General features: G+C 37.9%; 1 protein-coding gene across 1 annotated transcript in view; it reads left to right on the top strand.

Moving 5' to 3' along the window:
• PLA2R1 (phospholipase A2 receptor 1) overlaps positions 1-19,189 on the top strand; it is a 118,826-nt gene that overhangs the window by 85,086 nt on the left and 14,551 nt on the right. The window contains 7 exon segments of the mRNA XM_021074789.1: positions 3,261-3,294; positions 3,297-3,324; positions 3,597-3,700; positions 5,280-5,419; positions 15,158-15,275; positions 15,948-16,078; positions 16,453-16,600. Coding sequence (XP_020930448.1) covers positions 3,261-3,294; positions 3,297-3,324; positions 3,597-3,700; positions 5,280-5,419; positions 15,158-15,275; positions 15,948-16,078; positions 16,453-16,600 — 703 coding nt within the window.

Raw genomic sequence — 19,189 nt, 5'->3', positions numbered from 1 at the left:
GTATTTATGGTGACCATTTATGTTTCTTAAATAAGAAACTGCATACCTAGGAATGTCCTGCTGGAACAAGTCAGTCCAGAAGTCCAGGATGAGGAGCTAAACATGTAGGATCATACCACTCATTGTGGCATACCCATCCTATAATTGTGGGAGAATAAGGATTAAGTAATTTTTTATGGCCACATCCACAGCATATGGAAGTTCCTGGGCCAGAGATTGAATCTGAGTGGCAGCTGTAGCCTATGCTACAGCCGCAACAACGCCAAATCCTTTAACCCGCTGTACAGGGCCAAGGATGGAACCTGTGCCTCCGTGGTGCCCTAGCTGCTGCAGTTGGATTCTTAACACACTGCACCACAGCAGGAACTCCCTTAAATATTTTTAAAGTTACATATGTGTTGTATAGCTCCTCTACAAAGAATAGTAACGCAGAAATATGAAAGACAAAAATAACATTCAGTTGGGGAATTGAAGAACTAATTATTGAGAAAGAAAGCTGAATGCATTTTTTAAAACCTGAAAAGTAGAATTTTTTTAATGTAATGTTTCCATCTTGGAAAAGAAATGAGTCAGAATTTTCTCTTTGACTAACGTAAGACCACAGGGCATGATGAGAGGGAATTTTTGAGTACCAGTTTTTTGAGTCATGTTGTTGGTCAGATCAATGCAAAAAAAAATTTTAAAACCACAGCACTTTAGGAGTTGTTAGACATGAACTGACATTTTTATGCTGTGCTGTGCAATATTTTCATTTCAAAACTATGATTTACTCATTTTTTAAATTTTATTTCAAAATATTTATAACAAAAATATATCGTCTATTAGTCACCCTCCAAAATCTGAAGTTTTAAATCTTTAAAATAACTTTATGGAAACATTTTAAGAGATGGCAGGTTGTTCTTCCATAGATTGCTTAGTAGATTAATATATTGGCTACTGCTGTAGGTTATTTCTTTTTGTTAAGTGCTCTTCCCATATGATGCTATCTATAACAACTGCTTGTCTGTAATGAAACACAATTGATATTACAAAGTCCATGGTTATATCACATTTCTTCATACAAAAGAATATTGGAGTTCCCAATGTGTCTCAGTGGTTAACAAATCCGACTACAAACCATGAGGTTGCAGGTTTGATCCCTGGCCTTGCTCAGTGGGTTAAGGATCCAGTGTTGCCGTGAACTGTGGTGTAGGTTGCAGATGCGGCTGGAATCCCGAGTTGCTGTGGCTCTGGCATAGGCCGGCAGCTGTAGCTCCGATTAGACCTCTAGCCTCGGAACCTCCATATGCTGTGGGAGCAGCCCTAGAAAAAGCAAAAAAAAAAAAAAAAGACAAAAAAAAAAGAATATTAATGTCTACTGTTGTGGTTTCATACTTAAACTAAAATTTACAACCTCTATTTTTCAAGATGGATTTTTCACTCTGGGTGTCTTGGAGGTTGTCCTATGAGGTTTTGTTCCATATCTCAACAGGTTTTGATGTGCCATGTGGAGGATTACCATGCTATAATTGAAGTGGTAATAAATATGCCACTTAGGATGCAGTAGTTATAATTTCTCTTTAGAGGTCCTTAATTGGGGCAGTGAACAATCAGGCCATGATTTCCACTATTGTTGCACATGAGACCGCTTTAGATTGAATGAAATTGTTGTGGTTCTCCCACTGAGTTTCACAGCCAGTCCCCATGGACCCATTCCAAAGTCTGACAATAGGAATCTAAATTCAGCATGTAAGAACACGTCCATGGAACAACACCTCAGGGATCCAAAATTATAGTTGCACCATCTTGCGTTATTCTCAAATTGCTGATATGGCAGACAGCCACACTGGTTAAATTAGAATGTTAGAATGCTATTTGGTTCTGTGGTCTGATGACCTGAAATTCATATGGAAAAAAAAATATCTTAAAAACATTCCCAAGTCCTTATAGAAGAAATGGAAGTGCAAATTTCAATAATGCCTTCAAATTAACAAGCTTTTAGCATAAAAAATTAAGTTACATTTCACACATAGCACACACAGGATATAGTATATTGATTTAGAGGTCTTAGAGAAATCCTTACTGCCTCTTCTTCTTTTATAGTTAAAGAGGGAATTTCAATTTCCTGGGTCATAAGTCCAGTATTACATCTGCTCTAATGTGTGTATGTGTATGTGCGTGTGCATGCATATCGCGTTTCACGTTTCTTCTTTATTGTACTGAGATCTATTTGATAAATAATGGTATAAATTAGTAAGATATATAAGGATAATTTTCTAGTTGTCAAACACTGGAAATACGGTAGTATTCTTTTGTCCTATATTGTCGTTTCTATTTGCATGGGGAGGGTGCCAATACTTAGTTTAAAACTTAGCATTCAGAGTAATGCCTAAAATAGAAATTGTTTTTACTGTTGAAATCTTTGGGCTAGGAGTCAAATTGGAGCTATAGCTGCAGGCCTACACCACAGCTACAGCAACACTGGATCCAAGCCACATCTGCAACCTACAGTGCAGCTTGTCGCAACACTGGATCTTTAGCCCAACGAGCTAAGGACAGGGATCAAACCCACATCGTCACAGAGACTACCTTGGGTCCTTAACCCGCTGAAACTGCAATGAGAATTCCTTGAATTATTTCTCAAGTACTGTAGCATATGCAGTATACTTCTATAAATCACTGAGAGAATAAACCACTAAATTTTTAATTTAAAAAAAAAAAAAAAAAAGTCCAGCAAGGGAGTTCCCATCATGGCTCAGCGGAAACAAATCTGACTAGCATCCATGAGGATGCAGGTTCTATCCCTGGCCTCACTCTGTGGGCTAAGGATCCAGCATTGCTGTGGCTATGGTGTAGGCTGGCAGTTGTGATTCAACCCCAGCCTAGGAACCTCCATATGCTGCAGGTGCGGCTAAAAAGACCAAAAAGGGGGGGGGATCCACATTCTCTTTTACCTCACGATGTTACTTTTTAAATCCCAATTATAAGAGTTAGAAATTTTACTTTTAAATATATAAGACTTGGAACAAAGTTATAGCAAGTTGTATGAAACTAAAATCATTTTCAATATTTGATTCCAATTTTCTTCCATAATGAGGAGGGAGTAGTTTAGAATAATGAAGTTCCATGTTTTCTCAGGATGCTAGGCCTCAGTGTCCTCTTCTTTAGATAACTGGGTAAAATTCTAAAGAATAGAAAGCTATTAACAACAATCCCATTAATCTTAATAGTGAAAAGGGAAAACGAGTAAATGCTGACATTCTCTCTCTCTTTTTAAATAGCTATCAAAATATGGTGTAAATTGGTGGATTGGACTTCAGAAGAAAGAACCAATGATGAATTTCGGTATGGACCTAGATTAATTTGCATCTAACTCTATTTGACAGGTTTTTATTTGCAGAATGATTGAACTAGATCTTAGTAGTTAATTTGTTGAATAGCCTTCAAACATTCTCTTTAACTTATAAATTTTCATTTCCCTAACCAAAGACATGAGTATTATTTTTTAATTCAATAATATATTATGCCTTCAGTCCTTACCCTGGAACTCTAAAAACGATGTTGGAGATTGAAGTGCAGAATGAGAAAAGACCTTTAATTTTTTAATTTTCCTGCAGCTGGAGAGATGGATCGCCAGTAATATACCAGAACTGGGACAAAGGAAAAGAAGGATCTTTGCGTAATCAAAGCCAGAGATGTGCCTTCATTTCATCCATAACAGGTTACTTTATTCATCTACTTTTGGTTTTATAATATGAACAAATTTTCAGGAGGCCTGAAGTCTCCTTTTCATTGCATTAGCTCAGTGAGAAAGGTTTGTTTGGTATTTTGCTTTTCAACTTAATATGTTTAATTTCATCAGTCTTAATTCTCAAGGATGATCATTCCAACAGTTTATTCCATGCATTCATATTCTTGAAAATAATCTACATCCAGATAAGTCCTTCCTCTTGAACCAAAACAGCAACAAAAATGAGCCCATGGAAATTAGTCAAAATATGCCTGATAAATTCTATTCTCTGTGAAATTTCAATGTGGACTCATATTTTTATCTCTTTCTAGTATCCAGTTTACAATTGGCCAGAACTTCAATTGTTGAAACTTACTTCCACTTTCCCATTTAAGAAAATTTTTCATTGAATTCTGTAATCTTTTAACACCTGGTATTAATTGCTGCTTGCCTTAGAACACCGTTTGCCCGATGGATTTAGAAATACATGTACATTTAAGACGGGTTTTTTAATTCTCTTCATCAGTACAGTGTTATTTGGGTTGATTGTCCACTATGCCCACCCCACTCTTTCTATCCAGTAAAAGATAATGATGTTTCCAATTCTAACAGCTTTGAAAAGAACCTATACCCCAAGTCAGGAGAGGGATAAACACGGAAAGCAATCTCTAGTGGTGTAAGGGCAGCCACAGAGAAAGTTAGAGGAGGAAAAACCATGTTGTTAATCAGCACGCTTTTGCCAGCAGGTGTCACAACAGCCTACAGAAAGGTTGTTTTGTGATTCAGAAAGAATAGCAGCTAATCAGCATTGAAAATAGCACTCCAGCCCCTCCTTCAAAATGCCAATATCTTTTTGGCTCATCCTACTCACACTAGAAAAATGAATCTGCCCTTGCAATTTAATGCATCCCTGCCCTATTCTGGAATTTATAACTTGAATGCTAATGAAATGCATTCTATAACCTTTACTCTGAAAATATAGCTCTTCTAAACTGAAAAACATTTTCCAAGAGACTAAGGACTTTGGGGTATATCTTCCTGAAAGCACATCTGTAAGTGTGTGTGTTCTGTTAGGGTCAGTGTTGAGAAGAGCTTCTTCCTTAGAAGTTCCTCAGTTATTTTTTCTAAATTAGTACATTTTTCTTAAGAATTATAAAGTAGAAATGATGACATATTGTCTTGGACTCTTTCTTCTATTTACCTGGAAGTCGAATACTTTAAAAACAAAACTATTACTCAACAAAATTTTCTTTTGCTCACCAAGTCAAATATTCTTAGAACTTTAATTAATTTTGTGATTTCAATTGCAGTAATTGTTTAGCCTTTTTTTTTTTCTGCATTTGCAAAATTTCTACATTTTTGAATTAGAATTACTGATTTGGCACCTTGCCCAGTTAGCTCTTGTCACTAGAGAACTCTATGATCAGTAGTTAAATTTAGCTCAATTTCTAGATTTAACAAAGTATGGAAAATTACAGATATAATTAAAAACAAAAATAGTGACCGATAGAGAATGCCTACATAGTGTCACCTTTGTTTTGGGTAATTTCTAACCTGTTTTCTCCTCCAGGACTGTGGGCTAGTGAAGAGTGTTCAGTTTCTATGCCTAGCATCTGTAAGCGAAAAAAGGTTTGGGTCATAGAGAAAGAGAACAATACACCAAAACAGCATGGAACATGTCCCAAAGGATGGCTCTATTTTAACTATAAGGTAAACTTGTTTTCAAAAAGTTGCTTTTGTTTCTCTTTCATAGATGTTTAGTTTAAAAAGTAATCAAAAAAGTAGGTGTGGCTTTGAAATACCATTGAGTGGTCCACTGGACCTGGAATTTTTTTGATCACAATTTTCAAGATTTGAGAAGTTTTCTATTTAGGGACAAATCTCTTGAAATAAAAAGGTTTTGTCAAAGACAGCCTTGACACCACCCTTCATTTGTATACTGAGTTTTTGCTATTGACATTATCAATCATTGTGCTTCATGACTTTTTTTAGCAGTGACGTGTGTGTGCGTGCATGCGTGCCTGTGCCTGTGCCTTTGAGTGTGTGTGTGTCTTGGCTCTGTTCCCAAGTGAGCAGTCAGCTCCAGAGGGCCCAGACTCCATCTTCTTTTGTGTCTTCCCTGCCTAGGGCCAGCAAACAGCTCTGCCTGCCTTGTGAACTGACCAACTAATAACATAGCTCAGTCAACTTTGTCTTGAGCCTCATAAAGCTGATGCTTCCATGCAGAATTGAATTTTTTTTTAAATGGCCAGTGGGGATATTATAAGCCAGATTTACTATTTCTGATACTGCCTCCAATTAAGGCTGAGACTTCCCCTCCATTCCTTATGCTTTCAAATAAAATAACTTTATAGGCCTTAGGTGGAAGTAATTAAAATGCATCTCAATTTATAAATGTTTAACTTTTCAATAATTAAAAACTCAAACTGTGTCGTAATTTCTTATGGTAATATGAAATTACTCCTTCATCGTGGACAGCCAGTTTTAAGTCTATATGTTTAGTCATATTGGGAGGGCATTTCCTCCCTTGTGATCTTCCTTTCATTGTTAATCTGTGAAGTGGGGCCATTTGGATTTAACACACATTTATTGAGTACCCAGTACATATTTGGCACTGATGTTTTTAATTGTGGTAAAATTCACCTAATATATAATCTACTGTCTTGACCAGTTTTAAATGCACAGTGCAGTAGTGTTAGGTATATGCACATTACTGTGCAATGACTCAGCAGACCTTTTTCATCCTGTAAACCTGAAACTCTAAACCCATTAAACAACACCCCCATCTTCCCTCCCCACAGCCCCTGGCAACCACCATTTCACCTTCTATCTCTATTCTTTTGACTATTTCAGATACCACATGTAAATGGGATCATACAGTGTTTATCCTTTTTGTGACTGGTTTATTTCACTCCACACAATGTCCTCCAGGTTCACCCATGTCATAGCACTTTTCTTCCTTTTCTGGACTGAATACTATTCCATTGTATGTATATACCACATTTTGTTTTTCCACTTATCCATCCATGGACATTCAGGTCTCTTCCACCTTGTGGCTGCTTTCTGCTGGCAACTTTACATATGTGTATTTCTCATTTTATTAGACTTTTAAAACACACAGAATTGTTATCTCATCTTACATATGAGAAACTGAGGCAAATAAAATTGTGTGGTTTTTCTGAAACTTAGAGAAAGTAAGTATCAGGCTGAGAATCAATCTCAGGTTTTCTGACCCTGAGTCTTTTTTTATTTTATTTTTATTTATTTATTTTTTTTATGGGTGCACCCACAACATATGGAAGTTCCTGGGCCAGCAATTGAATCCAAGCTGCAGCTATGACCTACACCACAGCTTTGCAATGCCAGATCCTTTAACTCACTGTGCGGGGCTGGGGATCAAACTTACACCTCTGCAGCCACCCAAGCCACTGCAATCAGATTCTTAACCCACTGCATTACAGCAGGAACCTCCTGACCCTGAGTCTTGTCCCTCTCCTACAGCTGCCACTTTATATAAGAACTTAAGAATTACATCACCTTAGCCCTGTGATCCAATCAGTATGGTAGCACTGTGAAATATTTTCTAGAATAACATAGTCATTCTCTGAAATGTTACAAAATATTGACACATTATTTTTAATAGTTGATACCTTCAGTCTACTTCTTTTCTCAAACTATAAAATCTTTCTACCAGTTGTAAATTACTTATACATTTCAAAATGAGAAACATAGAAAATATTCAATAGGACTTGAGTATTACTAAGTCTTTTATTAAAATCTTTGATAATTAGCTATTTTATTATCGTAAAATATACATACCATAAAATATGCCTTTTAAACCATTTTAAGTGTACAGTTCAGTGGCATTAATTACATTCACAATGTTCTTCAGCCAATACTTCTATTTCCAAAGCTTATCATCCTTCCAAACAAGCTCTGTAACTGTTAAGCAATAGCTCTCTATTCCCTCCAGCCCATGGTAAGCTCTAATCTATTTTCCATCTCTGTGAATTTGCCTGTTCTACATATTTCATATAAATGAACTCATACAATACTTATCCTTTTGTGGCTGGATTATTTTATTTAGCATAATGTTTTCAGGATTCACTCATATTAGAATATGTATCAGAATTTGATTCCTTTTTATGACTGAATAATATTCCATGCCACATTTTGTTTATCTGTTCATCTGTTAATGGTTGGCTTATTTCCACTTTTAAACTATTTTGAGTAAATCTGCTAGGAACATTGGCATACACGTGTCTGCTGGAGTCCCTGTTTTCGCATATTTAGGGTATTATACCTAGGAGTGGAATTGCGATATCATATGCTAATTCCATGTTTAACTTTTTGAAGAACAAACTGTTTTACACAGGGGCTGAACCACTTGACAGTCCTGCCAACAGTGTATGTTAGCAATTTCTCCATATCCTTGACGACACTTGTCATTACCTGTCTTTTGATTATTGCCAACACTAGAGTCTAATGTTAGTGGTTTTGATCTGCATTTCCCTAATGAATAATGATGTTGAGCATCTTCTCACGTGCTTATTGACTATTTATATATTGTCTTTGCAAAATGTCTATTCTGGTCCTTTGCCAATTTTTAAATTTGGGTTGTCTTTCTGTTGTTGAGTTGTAGGAGTTCTTTATATAATCTAGATATAAAACACTTATCAATTATATGTTTTGTATTTTCCCACATTTTTTGGTTGTCTTTTTATTTTATTGATAATATCCTTTGATGCATAAAAGCTTTTAATTTTTTTTTTGTCTTTTTAGGGCCACTCCCTTGGCATATGGAGGTTCCCAGGCTTGGGGCCCAATCGGAACTGTAGCCTCTAGCCTACACCACAGTCACAGCAATGCCAGATCCGAGCCACATCTGTGACCTACACCACAGCTCACAACAATGCCAGATCCTCAACCCACTGAGCAAGGCCAAAAATTGAACCTGTGTCCTCATGGATAATAGATTCGTTTCTGCTGAATCACAATGGGAACTCCAAAGTTTTTAATTTTAATGAAGTTCAATTCACCTATTTTTTCTTTTGTTGCTCATGCTTTTGGTATCATATCTAAGAATATTTTGCTAAATCCAAGGTCATAAATATTTACCTCTTATGTATTCTTTTAAGAGCTTTATGGTTTTAGCTCTTATATTTAGATTTTGGAATGTTTTTGTTTGAGTCTTATACCTGATGGTTTTTCACAGTTTTTTGAACAAAGGCATCCTGGAGTGCTCTGAGGGGAACAGCCACAAAGAATGCCTATCTTGTCTCAAAATCACACTTTTGATACAGAGAGTGAGCAACTCCGAAGCATGAGCACAACTATTCTTATTAATCATAATACCTCCCAGGCATAAAAAGGCTATGTTAAGGAAATTCAAGGCAAGTTATATCCTTGGCATTAGAGAAATAATTCTTAGAAACTTAGAATGTTTGTTTTTGGTTCACCCTTGGCCATTGCCCTTTCCCTGAACTTTCTTATCCATACTGCTTAGCTCTGTCCCATGTTTCCTCCTGTGTAGGCATGGGGGGAGCATGTACACACATGGGCATGGGAACAGGGATGGCCCAGCAGACCCAGGACAAAAGTGCAAGTCAGTGCTTCCTTTGTAAGGAACAGGAAGGGGCATGAGTAAAGCACAAACATGCACACATAGGAGGAGAAGACTTTCTGTAGCTAACTATGGAACAGCTTAAAACACCCTCCTGTAGCTTAGGGGTTTTTAAATCTTTATTGATAACTAATAATGAGATTAGTGGTTCATAGCCCTGATGATTATTTAAAATCACCAGGTGAACTTTCTAAAAATATCGAGGTGCAAGTGACATCCTAAAGAGTCTGATTTAATTCATCTAATGGGATCCAGGCATTAGTTTTTTTTTTGTTTTTTTGTCTTTTTAGGACCGCACCCGCAGCATATGGAGATTCCCAGGCTAGGGGTCAAATCAGAGCTGTAGCTGCTGGACTACACCACAGCCACAGCAACACCAGATCCGAGCCGCATCTGCGACCTACACCACAGCTCACGGCAACGCTGGATCCTTAACCCACTGAGCAAGGCCAGGGATCGAACCTGCAACCTCATGGTTCCTTGTTGGATTCGTTTCTGCTGTGCCACAACGGGAACTCCAGGCATTAGTATTTTTTAAAAGCTCCATCAGTTATTCTCACATGCGGCCAGTATTTATTTGCCTGGCAATGCCACAGTTGCACAACTTAGTGTTTGAATCATTCAGAGGACTTGATTACTAAGGATATGGTCACAGCAGGTTTCATGAGAGGGTGACCTATTACAGACTGAGGTTTCAGGGTCCCCAAGCAGGGTCTCCCCACCCATAGTTCTCTCTCCTGCATAGTAGCAGCTAAAATCCCACCAGTGGAGCCTCATTCCTTTGCCTTAACACTTTTAATTAACTTTTAAGGAAATATTTCTGAGATTGTCTCATCTGTCATTTACACTTTGGAATAAGTGGGTTTATCAGATCATTAGGAAAGCTAGAGATATAGAGAACAGACTTGTGATTGAGGGGGGCAGGGGGCAGTGGAGGAGGGATGGACTAGGAGTTTGAGATTAGTAGATGCAAACTATTATATATAGAATGGATAAACAACAAGGTCCTACTGTATAGCATAGGGAAATATATTTAATGTCCTGTAATATACCATAATGGAAAAGATTATGAAAAAGAATATATATATATATATAAAACTGAATCACCTTGCTCTAAGAAGAAATTAACACAACATTGTAAATCAACTATACTTTAATGAAATAATTCTTTTAAAAGCTGGGGTATGGAAAGCCCAGTGGGGATGGTTCTAACTAACAACAACAAAAAGGTACAGAAGGAAAATTTGTAGGAGGAGTTCCCGTCGTGGTGCAGTGGAAATGAATCCGACTAGGAACCATGAGGTTGTGGGTTCGATCCCAGGCCTCACTCAGTGGGTTAAGGATCCGTCATTGCTGTGAGCTGTGGTGTAGGTTGGCAGCAACAGCTCCTATTAGACCACCTAGCCTGGGAACCTCTATATGCCACAAGTGCAGTCCTAAAAAAAAAAAGAAAGAAAGAAAGAAAAGAAAATTGGTAGAGAGCAATGACAGACATTACTCATTTATCTTTTTCTTTTTTAAAGGGCTGCACCTGCAGCATGTGGACATTCACAGGCTAGGGGTATAATCGGAGCCACAGCTGCCAGTCTATGCCACAGCCGCAGCAATGCAGGATCCAAGCCCAGTCTGTGACCTACACCACAGCTCACGGCAATGCCGGATCCTTAACCCACTGAACAAGGCCAGGGATCAAACCCACGTCCTCCTGGATATTAGTCGGGTTTGTTACCACTGAACCATGACGGGAACTCCCTCATGTAGAGTTCTGAATATCAATACATTATGTTCCATTAAAATTTGCTTCTTGTTTGCCAACTTCCTAGGACGAATTTTTATTGGTTATTTCTAAGAAAAAATCCTACTTGGTTGACTATCCATTTTTACAAGTTTCAAAACTGAGATACCAGAAGTTAAGTGTTTTTTCTCAGTCTCATATTTCCCCCATGTTTGATTATGTAAAAGAGCCTTATCAGGGATTGCCCTGAGAAGAAGTCATCTAAGATACTTGTCACAGCAGAGCTGTGTGTAAGAGGAAGAAATTCTGTGTGTGTGTGTGTGTGTGTGTGCGTGTGCGTGTGCATGTGTGTGTGTGTGGAGAGAAAGAGAGAGATTAGATTAACTCTTGTGCTTCTACTTATATATATTTTATGACCAGACTTGGATTTAGTGCTAATGGCTGCTTTCCAACATCCGGTTTGATATTAGCCAACATTTTGTTTCATGCATAACGGGTTTTCCTTAAGAAAAAACTCACTCCTCTTTTAAATTATATAAATTTTTATCATTTTACTCATTCGTTTCATTCATTTATGTTGGATATTGGTGACTCAATGGTGAGGAGAAATAAATACAATCTCTTCTCTTTTGGAGCTTACAGACTCGAGGGGGAGAAACATTAGTAAATCAATCAGGAAAATAATTTACAACTGTGACATAAATGATGGAGAGTTACACAGTTCTGTAAAAGTATGTAACAGGAGGACCTGACTGAGGTCATCAAGACAGGAAACATTAAAAGTAGGGGAAACAGCATGTGTTAAAGTCCTGTGATGAGAAGAAATGTGACATTTTGAAGCATAGAGAACTAGAATGTGAAAAGGGAGATGAAAGAAGTAGGCAATATTATGTTAGAGTTTCTGGTTTTTATCCTAAGAGCAATGAGAAACCCCAAAGTGTTTTTAACTAAAGAGGGAAATGATCAAGATTGAGTTTAGAAAAGAAATCATTCAGGCTGCAGTACCAGCAGGGAAGGCAAAAATGAGGAACGTAAGAGTAGTTAGGAATCTATTACAATAGTCTAAGCAAGAGATAAGCCATTTGGGCTGATTGTGGTTGCAGAGACTATGGGGCACTGGGCATAGGGAGATTGGTGAAGGGCTCAGTCATTTGATGCCCAGATGGTAGGACGGAAGGGGTAATAGAGGTAACTGAAGGGTGGAAAGACTCCCTGGTTACAGGCTTATTCAAATGTACTACTGACTATGCCAATCAAGGTCAGTAGGAACACTGGAAAAGGACCAAATCTGGAGGAGATCATGAATTCCATTTTCAAATTTTGAACTGGAAATGACTTCGAGACAAAAAAGAATTTTATATTCGAAATTCATTTGGGATACAGTAAGATATCCTTAATTCATGGTAATAACCAGAGATGCATTAAACTTGATCACATTTTGCAAATGAGTAGGTAAATAAACATTTAAAATTAAGGGTGTTGTACTTCATCTGGCTGCTTTGCTTTAATTATTAATGACACCATTTCAAAATGTGTTAGTAAACATGTTATACTTTTAGAAACAATGAAGTTGTGGTAATGGGAGGCTACACTCCTGTAGTCAAGCTAGTAAATCCTGGCTGAGGCAAACGAGGTGGTGGTGGTGCTGGGGGGAGGGGGACCATGTGTGTGTGTGTTCTCTGGAGAGGTTTATTAAACTAAATGAACCCGTGAGGTTCATTGGTATTTATGAATGGTTCATTAGTGCAACTATCTGAACACAAGGTGAATTCACATTAAATGATAAGACTTCCTAATAATTAGTATGTGCCACTCTTTGGAATTTGTAATTAGAGGAAAGAGGCAGAATGAAAGGAAATAGATAAAGGGATAGTTGTTATAAAATTAAAATCCTTTCAAGCCAATTCCATTTCTTTGTGAAGCAAACAAGGTAAAGGGGACCTGAAGAAGTGAAAATGTACTTCCTCTCTTAGTTGGCACCTCAACTTCAGGCTAGATCAGGATTTCTGGTTTTTATCCTAAGAACAATAGGAAATCACTGAAGGGCTTAAAGAGTGACACGTTCAGGACTGAGTTCTAAAAAGAATTACCCGAGGACTGCTGACACCTGGGGCAGGTGATTACTTGTTAGGAGTGACTGACCAGGGCATAATAGGGTGTTCAGCAGCATCCTTGTTCCCTACCCAGTAGATGCCAACAGCATCCCCCCACTCAAGCTGTGACAACCAAAAATATCTCCAGATATTACCAAAATATCACTTGGAGAGCAAAATATCACTGGACTACATCTAGAATCCCGGAATGTCATTCGACAATTATTTCAGGGCCTCTTGACTTTTATTTTATTCCACAAATATTTATTGGGGGCCTTCTTTGTTGTCCTATTGAAACTGGAGCAACACTTAGTCTCTCCACTTTTTAAGGAGTTTATCGTGGTGGGGAAGGGAAAGAAATTTGGATATTAAAGAAGGATGGAGAAGGATGCTCTCTCAAGGTTAGGTTTCCACACTAGCCTAGAATAATCTTGTAGCTAGGATTTACTCAGTGGCAGATCTCAAGATGTAACCTATCAAGGACCAGCGTTGTCTGTATTCATTGATGAGAGAATAATCCACATGGAATGTTTTTTGCATGAAGTTTCTCCTGACTCCTCTGGAACTTTGCCTGATCTGTTGTAGCCTTTCTCTTCTATCTCTCCCTCTCCCCTAGCTCCTTCTGGTTTTATTAACATGTTTACATTTTGCTGAGCTTAGTGAGGGGGATACTTTTCCTCCACCCTGCCTGCCCTGCCTAACAGTTAACATCTATCTTCTTATCCCATAATGAGTAATCCCTACCATGCCACAGACATGATTCTCTCATGGATAATTATCAACTCTCACTGCCAACCCCCACAGTTTCTCCACTTGACACTGTTGGCGCCCCTCCCATTTGTTTCTCCTCCTAGCTTTCCTTGGTCCTGCCCTTGCTTCTCTTCCCACCAGGCTCCTTTTTTTTTCTTTTTTCTTTTCTGGATCTTGCTCATTGACTTTTGGACCACATGGCTGACTCCAAGTATTTAGTCAATTTAAACACCTGATGTGGTTTTTTTTGGGGGGGGAGGTTGGGGGGTTGTCTTTTTTTTTTTTTTGCTATTTCTTTGGGCCGCTCCCACGGCATATGGAGGTTCCCAGGCTAGGGGTCGAATCGGAGCTGTAGCCACCGGCCTACACCAGAGCCACAGCAACGCGGGATCCGAGCCGCGTCTGCAACCTACACCACAGCTCACGGCAACGCCGGATCCTTAACCCACTGAGCAAGGGCAGGGACCGAACCCACAACCTCATGGTTCCTAGTCAGATTCGCTAACCACTGCGCCACGACGGGAACTCCCTGATGTGGTTTAATTCCCCAGTATTCCTCTCTTACTCAAAGTGAGGAAGTATATTTATAAATAAAATTGAACAAAGTTATTAACTGCCACTAAAAGAAATTTTTTTTAGATTAAATCCTCTACTATAAACTCTGCAGTCAGGCTAGCTCCTTTTTAGAAGGAATACTATTTTTCTTCTTTTTTTTTTGGTGTTTTGTCTTTTTAGGGCCTCACTCGTAGCATGTGGAGGTTCCCCTCGGAGCTGCAGCTGCCAGCCTATGCCAGAGCCACAGCAACGCCAGATCCAAGCTGCGTCTGTGACCTACACCACAGTTCAAAGCAACACCAGGTCCTTAACCTACTGAGCAAGGCCAGGGATCGAACCCTCAGTGTCATGGTTCCTAGTCAGATTTGTTTCCCCTATGCCACAGTGGGAACTCAGAGGAATACTGCTTTTCATTGAGCAGAAGACATTGTTCTGACATCCCACATGACAAAACACACCCTTGCCTCTGTTCCCTCCTGATGCAGGTGCACAAAAGGCACTGCCTAACCCCAAAAGCTGGTCCTCTTGGGTTTTCTTTCACCCTTTTGGAGCAGCTGGGGTGCGGGGGGGAGTCATTTCTGTCCAAGAAAATTATAAAAAATTTTCAAGGCTGTTCCTCAGTGTTTTTAGGCAACTTTTAATTCATTGGGAAAAATATGGAAATTAATGGTTTTTTTGGACATTTTTTATAGTGCCTTTTGATGAAAATCCCCAAAGTCCCAGGCGATTGGAAAAACTGGACATCTGCTCAAAATTTCTGTGTTAAAGAAGGGGGGACACTGGTCGCCATTGAAAATGAAGTGGAACAAGGTACTCAATGGCCAATCAGGCAAAAATCACCATTTTTATTCAAGCACCAATAATATTCCTCAAAAATCCTAACATTTCCAAATCCACATTTTAAGTACTAGATTGCTGGTGACATGGACGCTTTCACTTTGACCTATAAAGTTTATATCACGACATCTGTAAAAGTCAGTACACTCCATTGCTTACAAAGTGCTAATTTCCTGGAGCCTTTTGTCTCACCAGGAGTAGTGGAAAGAATAAGGACATATTTACAATTAGTATTTCAAAATATCTAAAATAATCCGAGTAGTCTATTTTAATTGCACGGTATAATTTTTTAGATCCTTTGGATTTACCTACACACTTTTATTTGCTATTTAGGCAATAATTGCATGATTTAAGTATAGTAGATAAACCCTCTTGTTTAGAAAGGCATTGAATGAACACTGGAAATTGTTTTATTAATGATATGATGAAATCCCAGGCTTAGCCAGCTAATTTCTGTCAATTTAAACTGAACAAAAGTGAAAGCGACTGTATTACCTTAATAAGGACAAAGTAACAAACTCCTACAATTGATTCGTAATTAAGTTTGGCTGTCATTTAAATAAAATCATAGCTATAAACAGAATCTGATGATTACCCAAATGGTTTATATGCTATTAAATTTGATAACGTATTCTTATTTTTCAGCTTTCATTACTATGAATCTTTTTGGCCAGACCACTAATGTGTGGATAGGGTTACAAAATGGTGATTATGAAAAATGGCTAAATGGAAGGCCTGTGTCATATTCTAATTGGTCTCCATTTGATATAGTAAATGTAAGTTTTAAGATTTATTTTTTGGAAATCATTTTAGTGAGAGATCCTATTTGAGACTTGTCTACTGAAGTTTTATTTACTTCCTATGTTTTGTAGGCATAAATTTTTATTAGTCACTTATTAATATATTAATTTTTAATAATGTGTTAATGTAATTTCATATAATTTTGATATGTTCCATTAATGTAATTATTTTAGTCATTGCAATAATTATTTATTTTGTGTGTAATGAGGTGAGTTGCAAATAGGTTTATTAAATGCAAATAAAGGAATAATGGTGGTTGAATTTTTAATAATTACATCCTTAATAAAAATCTCAATGTTACAATAATGTTATATGTTACCATTTTAAAAAAACATGTATTCTTTCGAAGCTTCCAAGTCATAACCCCACCAAAGTTCAAAAACACATTCCTCTCTGTGCCTTGCTGTCGAATAATCCTAATTTTCACTTCACTGGAAAATGGTATTTTGAAGACTGTAGAGAAGAAGGTTATGGATTTATTTGTGAAAAAATGCAGGGTAAGAAATATTTGCTTTTTTATTCCTTTCATTTCCATGGCTCATTCTTTTCTTCCATGTTTGTTTAACATGCTGTGTAAGTGATAGTCTCATAGCTAACAGTGCCAGCACTTATTCTTTAAACTTTACATATACATGGTCACTTTATCTCCTCTACCTTAGGTCTGTGGGATTCTAAGGACTCCAGAGACCACCTGAAGGATGACCAAGTTTATGCATCCATTTTGGTCATGTTAAAAGCCTTTACTGGATTGTATGTCTGTTCAGATAATAAAAAAGACATTGAAAGAACTGTTGGAAAAGAGTCAAGTAAATAAACCAACTCAATACTTACTCTTCTTGGAACCTTCAAATGGTCTCTGTGGCTAAATATGGCATGCAGCCCATGTCTGGATCTGATGATCAGAACACTCAGTGACTTCTAATATGAAATACCAAAGCTATGGTGTTATAAGTAGCCAATGAGGTCAATGAACGGTGTGAGTACATGGTAAATAATGTTGAGTAATAAAAACAACAACAACAATAGCTCACATCTTATGCTTTTACTGAGCCCCAGGCTTCCCTAGAGGTCCATAATGTGTGCCTGGAGCTGTGTGGAATTCTAGGCAGCTTAGGAAATATATGCTTACTTGGAATATGAATTATACCTCCTATTGTTGCATACATGTGAACTTTTTGATGATACTGAGTACCAAGCCATCCTCAGAAAAGCAGTTCCAGGGAAACACTGTTTCCTAATTCACAGTTATCACCTGAGTGTAATAATGGTCAAGAACTGAAATAAGATGCCAGATTAGTTATAGTAAGAATATTATGAGAAGACCAGAGTCTTATAGGAAAAGAAATAATATCACTACATCATTACTTGCATACTTATTATGCACCTGGCACTGTGCCTTAGCTTTATAAGCATCATGCCATAAAATCCTCAAGACCATTCTATGCAGTAGGTAAAAATCTCCCCATCTTACAGTTGAGGAACTTGAGGCTCAGGAACAAATAAGTAACACACGTGAAGTCTCTCAGTTAAATACAATGCTCCTGCTCTAGGACTATGATATTGATCTCTTCTTCAAAGGTACTCTCTGACCACTTTCTCTACTCCATATTTTTTTATTTATTTATTTATTTATTTATTTATTTATTTATTTATTTATCTTTGTCTTTTTTGAGGGCTGCACCCAGGCTAGGGGTTGAATCGGAGCTGTAGCTGCTGGCCTAAGTCACAGCCACAGCAACACCATATCCGAGCCGTGTCTGCGACCTACACCACAGCTCACGGCAATGCCTGATCCTTAACCCACTGAGCGAGGCCAGGGATTGAACCTGCAACCTCATAGTTCCTAGTCAGATTCATTTCCGCTGTGCCACAATGGGAACTCCTCTTCCATATTTTTAGGAATAATAATGTAGGTTCTTTTGGAGATAGAATAGAGTAGTGGGGTGGTAGTATTCAAATCCCACTTGGGTTCCTTCCCTACCTCTGTAAATAAATTGTCAGCCAAGTCTCCTCTATAAACCTTGATTTCTGCATCTGTAAAATGGAATAATAAATACACCACAATAATAATATACTACGTATAAACAATGTTTAGGAAATTCCAAACATACGTTTAACAAACAATTTTTTATTATTATTGTTTTAAATGCATTATTATTCAACTATACAAGTTCTTGTAGTCTAAAATGAATACCCAAATTCTGGCTCCTCTCTTTTATGTGCCATTGGAATATGTATTTACTTTGGGCTTAGAACCTAAAGTCTCTGATCTGCCCAAAAGAATAAAGAAAGATATCTGAATAAAAAGTCAAAATCCCCAATTTTGAACTTGGTTTCCAATGGATCTTTCTAAGATCAGCAGATGGCAAAATCATATTGCTCAGAAGTTCCTATTGTGGCTCAGGGGTAACGAATCTGACTAGTATCCATGAGGATACAGGTTATATCCCTGGCCTTACTCAGTGGGTTAAGGATCCAGCATTGCAGTGGATGTGGTATAGGGTGGGAGCTGCAGCTGTGATTCAACTCCTAGCCTGGTAACTTCCATATACCACAAGTGTAGCCCTAAAAAGAAAAAAAAAAAATCATATTGCTCAAAATCACCTATGTTATGAAACCTGATGAGATCAGTTACATAGGAGAAATTCATTTTGTGGAAATAACGGGTGCACAACTTAGTGGGGAAAATACTTAAATTGATATTGAGTCACATACATTTAATTTTAATAATTATCATTTGCTTAATTTTAAAATAAATTTTGGAGTTCCCGTCGTGGCGCAGTGGTTAACGAATCTGACTAGGAACCATGAAGTTGTGGGTTTGGTCCCTGCCCTTGCTCAGTGGGTTAAGGATCCGGCATTGCCGTGAGCTGTGGTGTAGGTTGCAGACGCGGCTTGGATCCCGTGTTGCTGTGGCTCTGGCGTAGGCCGGTGGCTACAGCTCCGATTCAACCCCTAGCCTGGGAACCTCCATATGCCGCGGGAGCGGCCCAAGAAATAGCAACAACAACAACAACAACAACAACAAAAAAATAAATAAAAAAATAAAATAAATTTTATTGCAGTATAGTTGACTTAGAAAGTTG

Source organism: Sus scrofa, chromosome 15, assembly GCF_000003025.6.
Source record: "Sus scrofa isolate TJ Tabasco breed Duroc chromosome 15, Sscrofa11.1, whole genome shotgun sequence".
Taxonomy (NCBI): Eukaryota; Metazoa; Chordata; class Mammalia; order Artiodactyla; family Suidae; genus Sus; species Sus scrofa.
The sequence above is the reverse complement of the archived record's forward strand: the minus strand, read 5'-3'. Positions and strand labels throughout refer to the sequence as shown.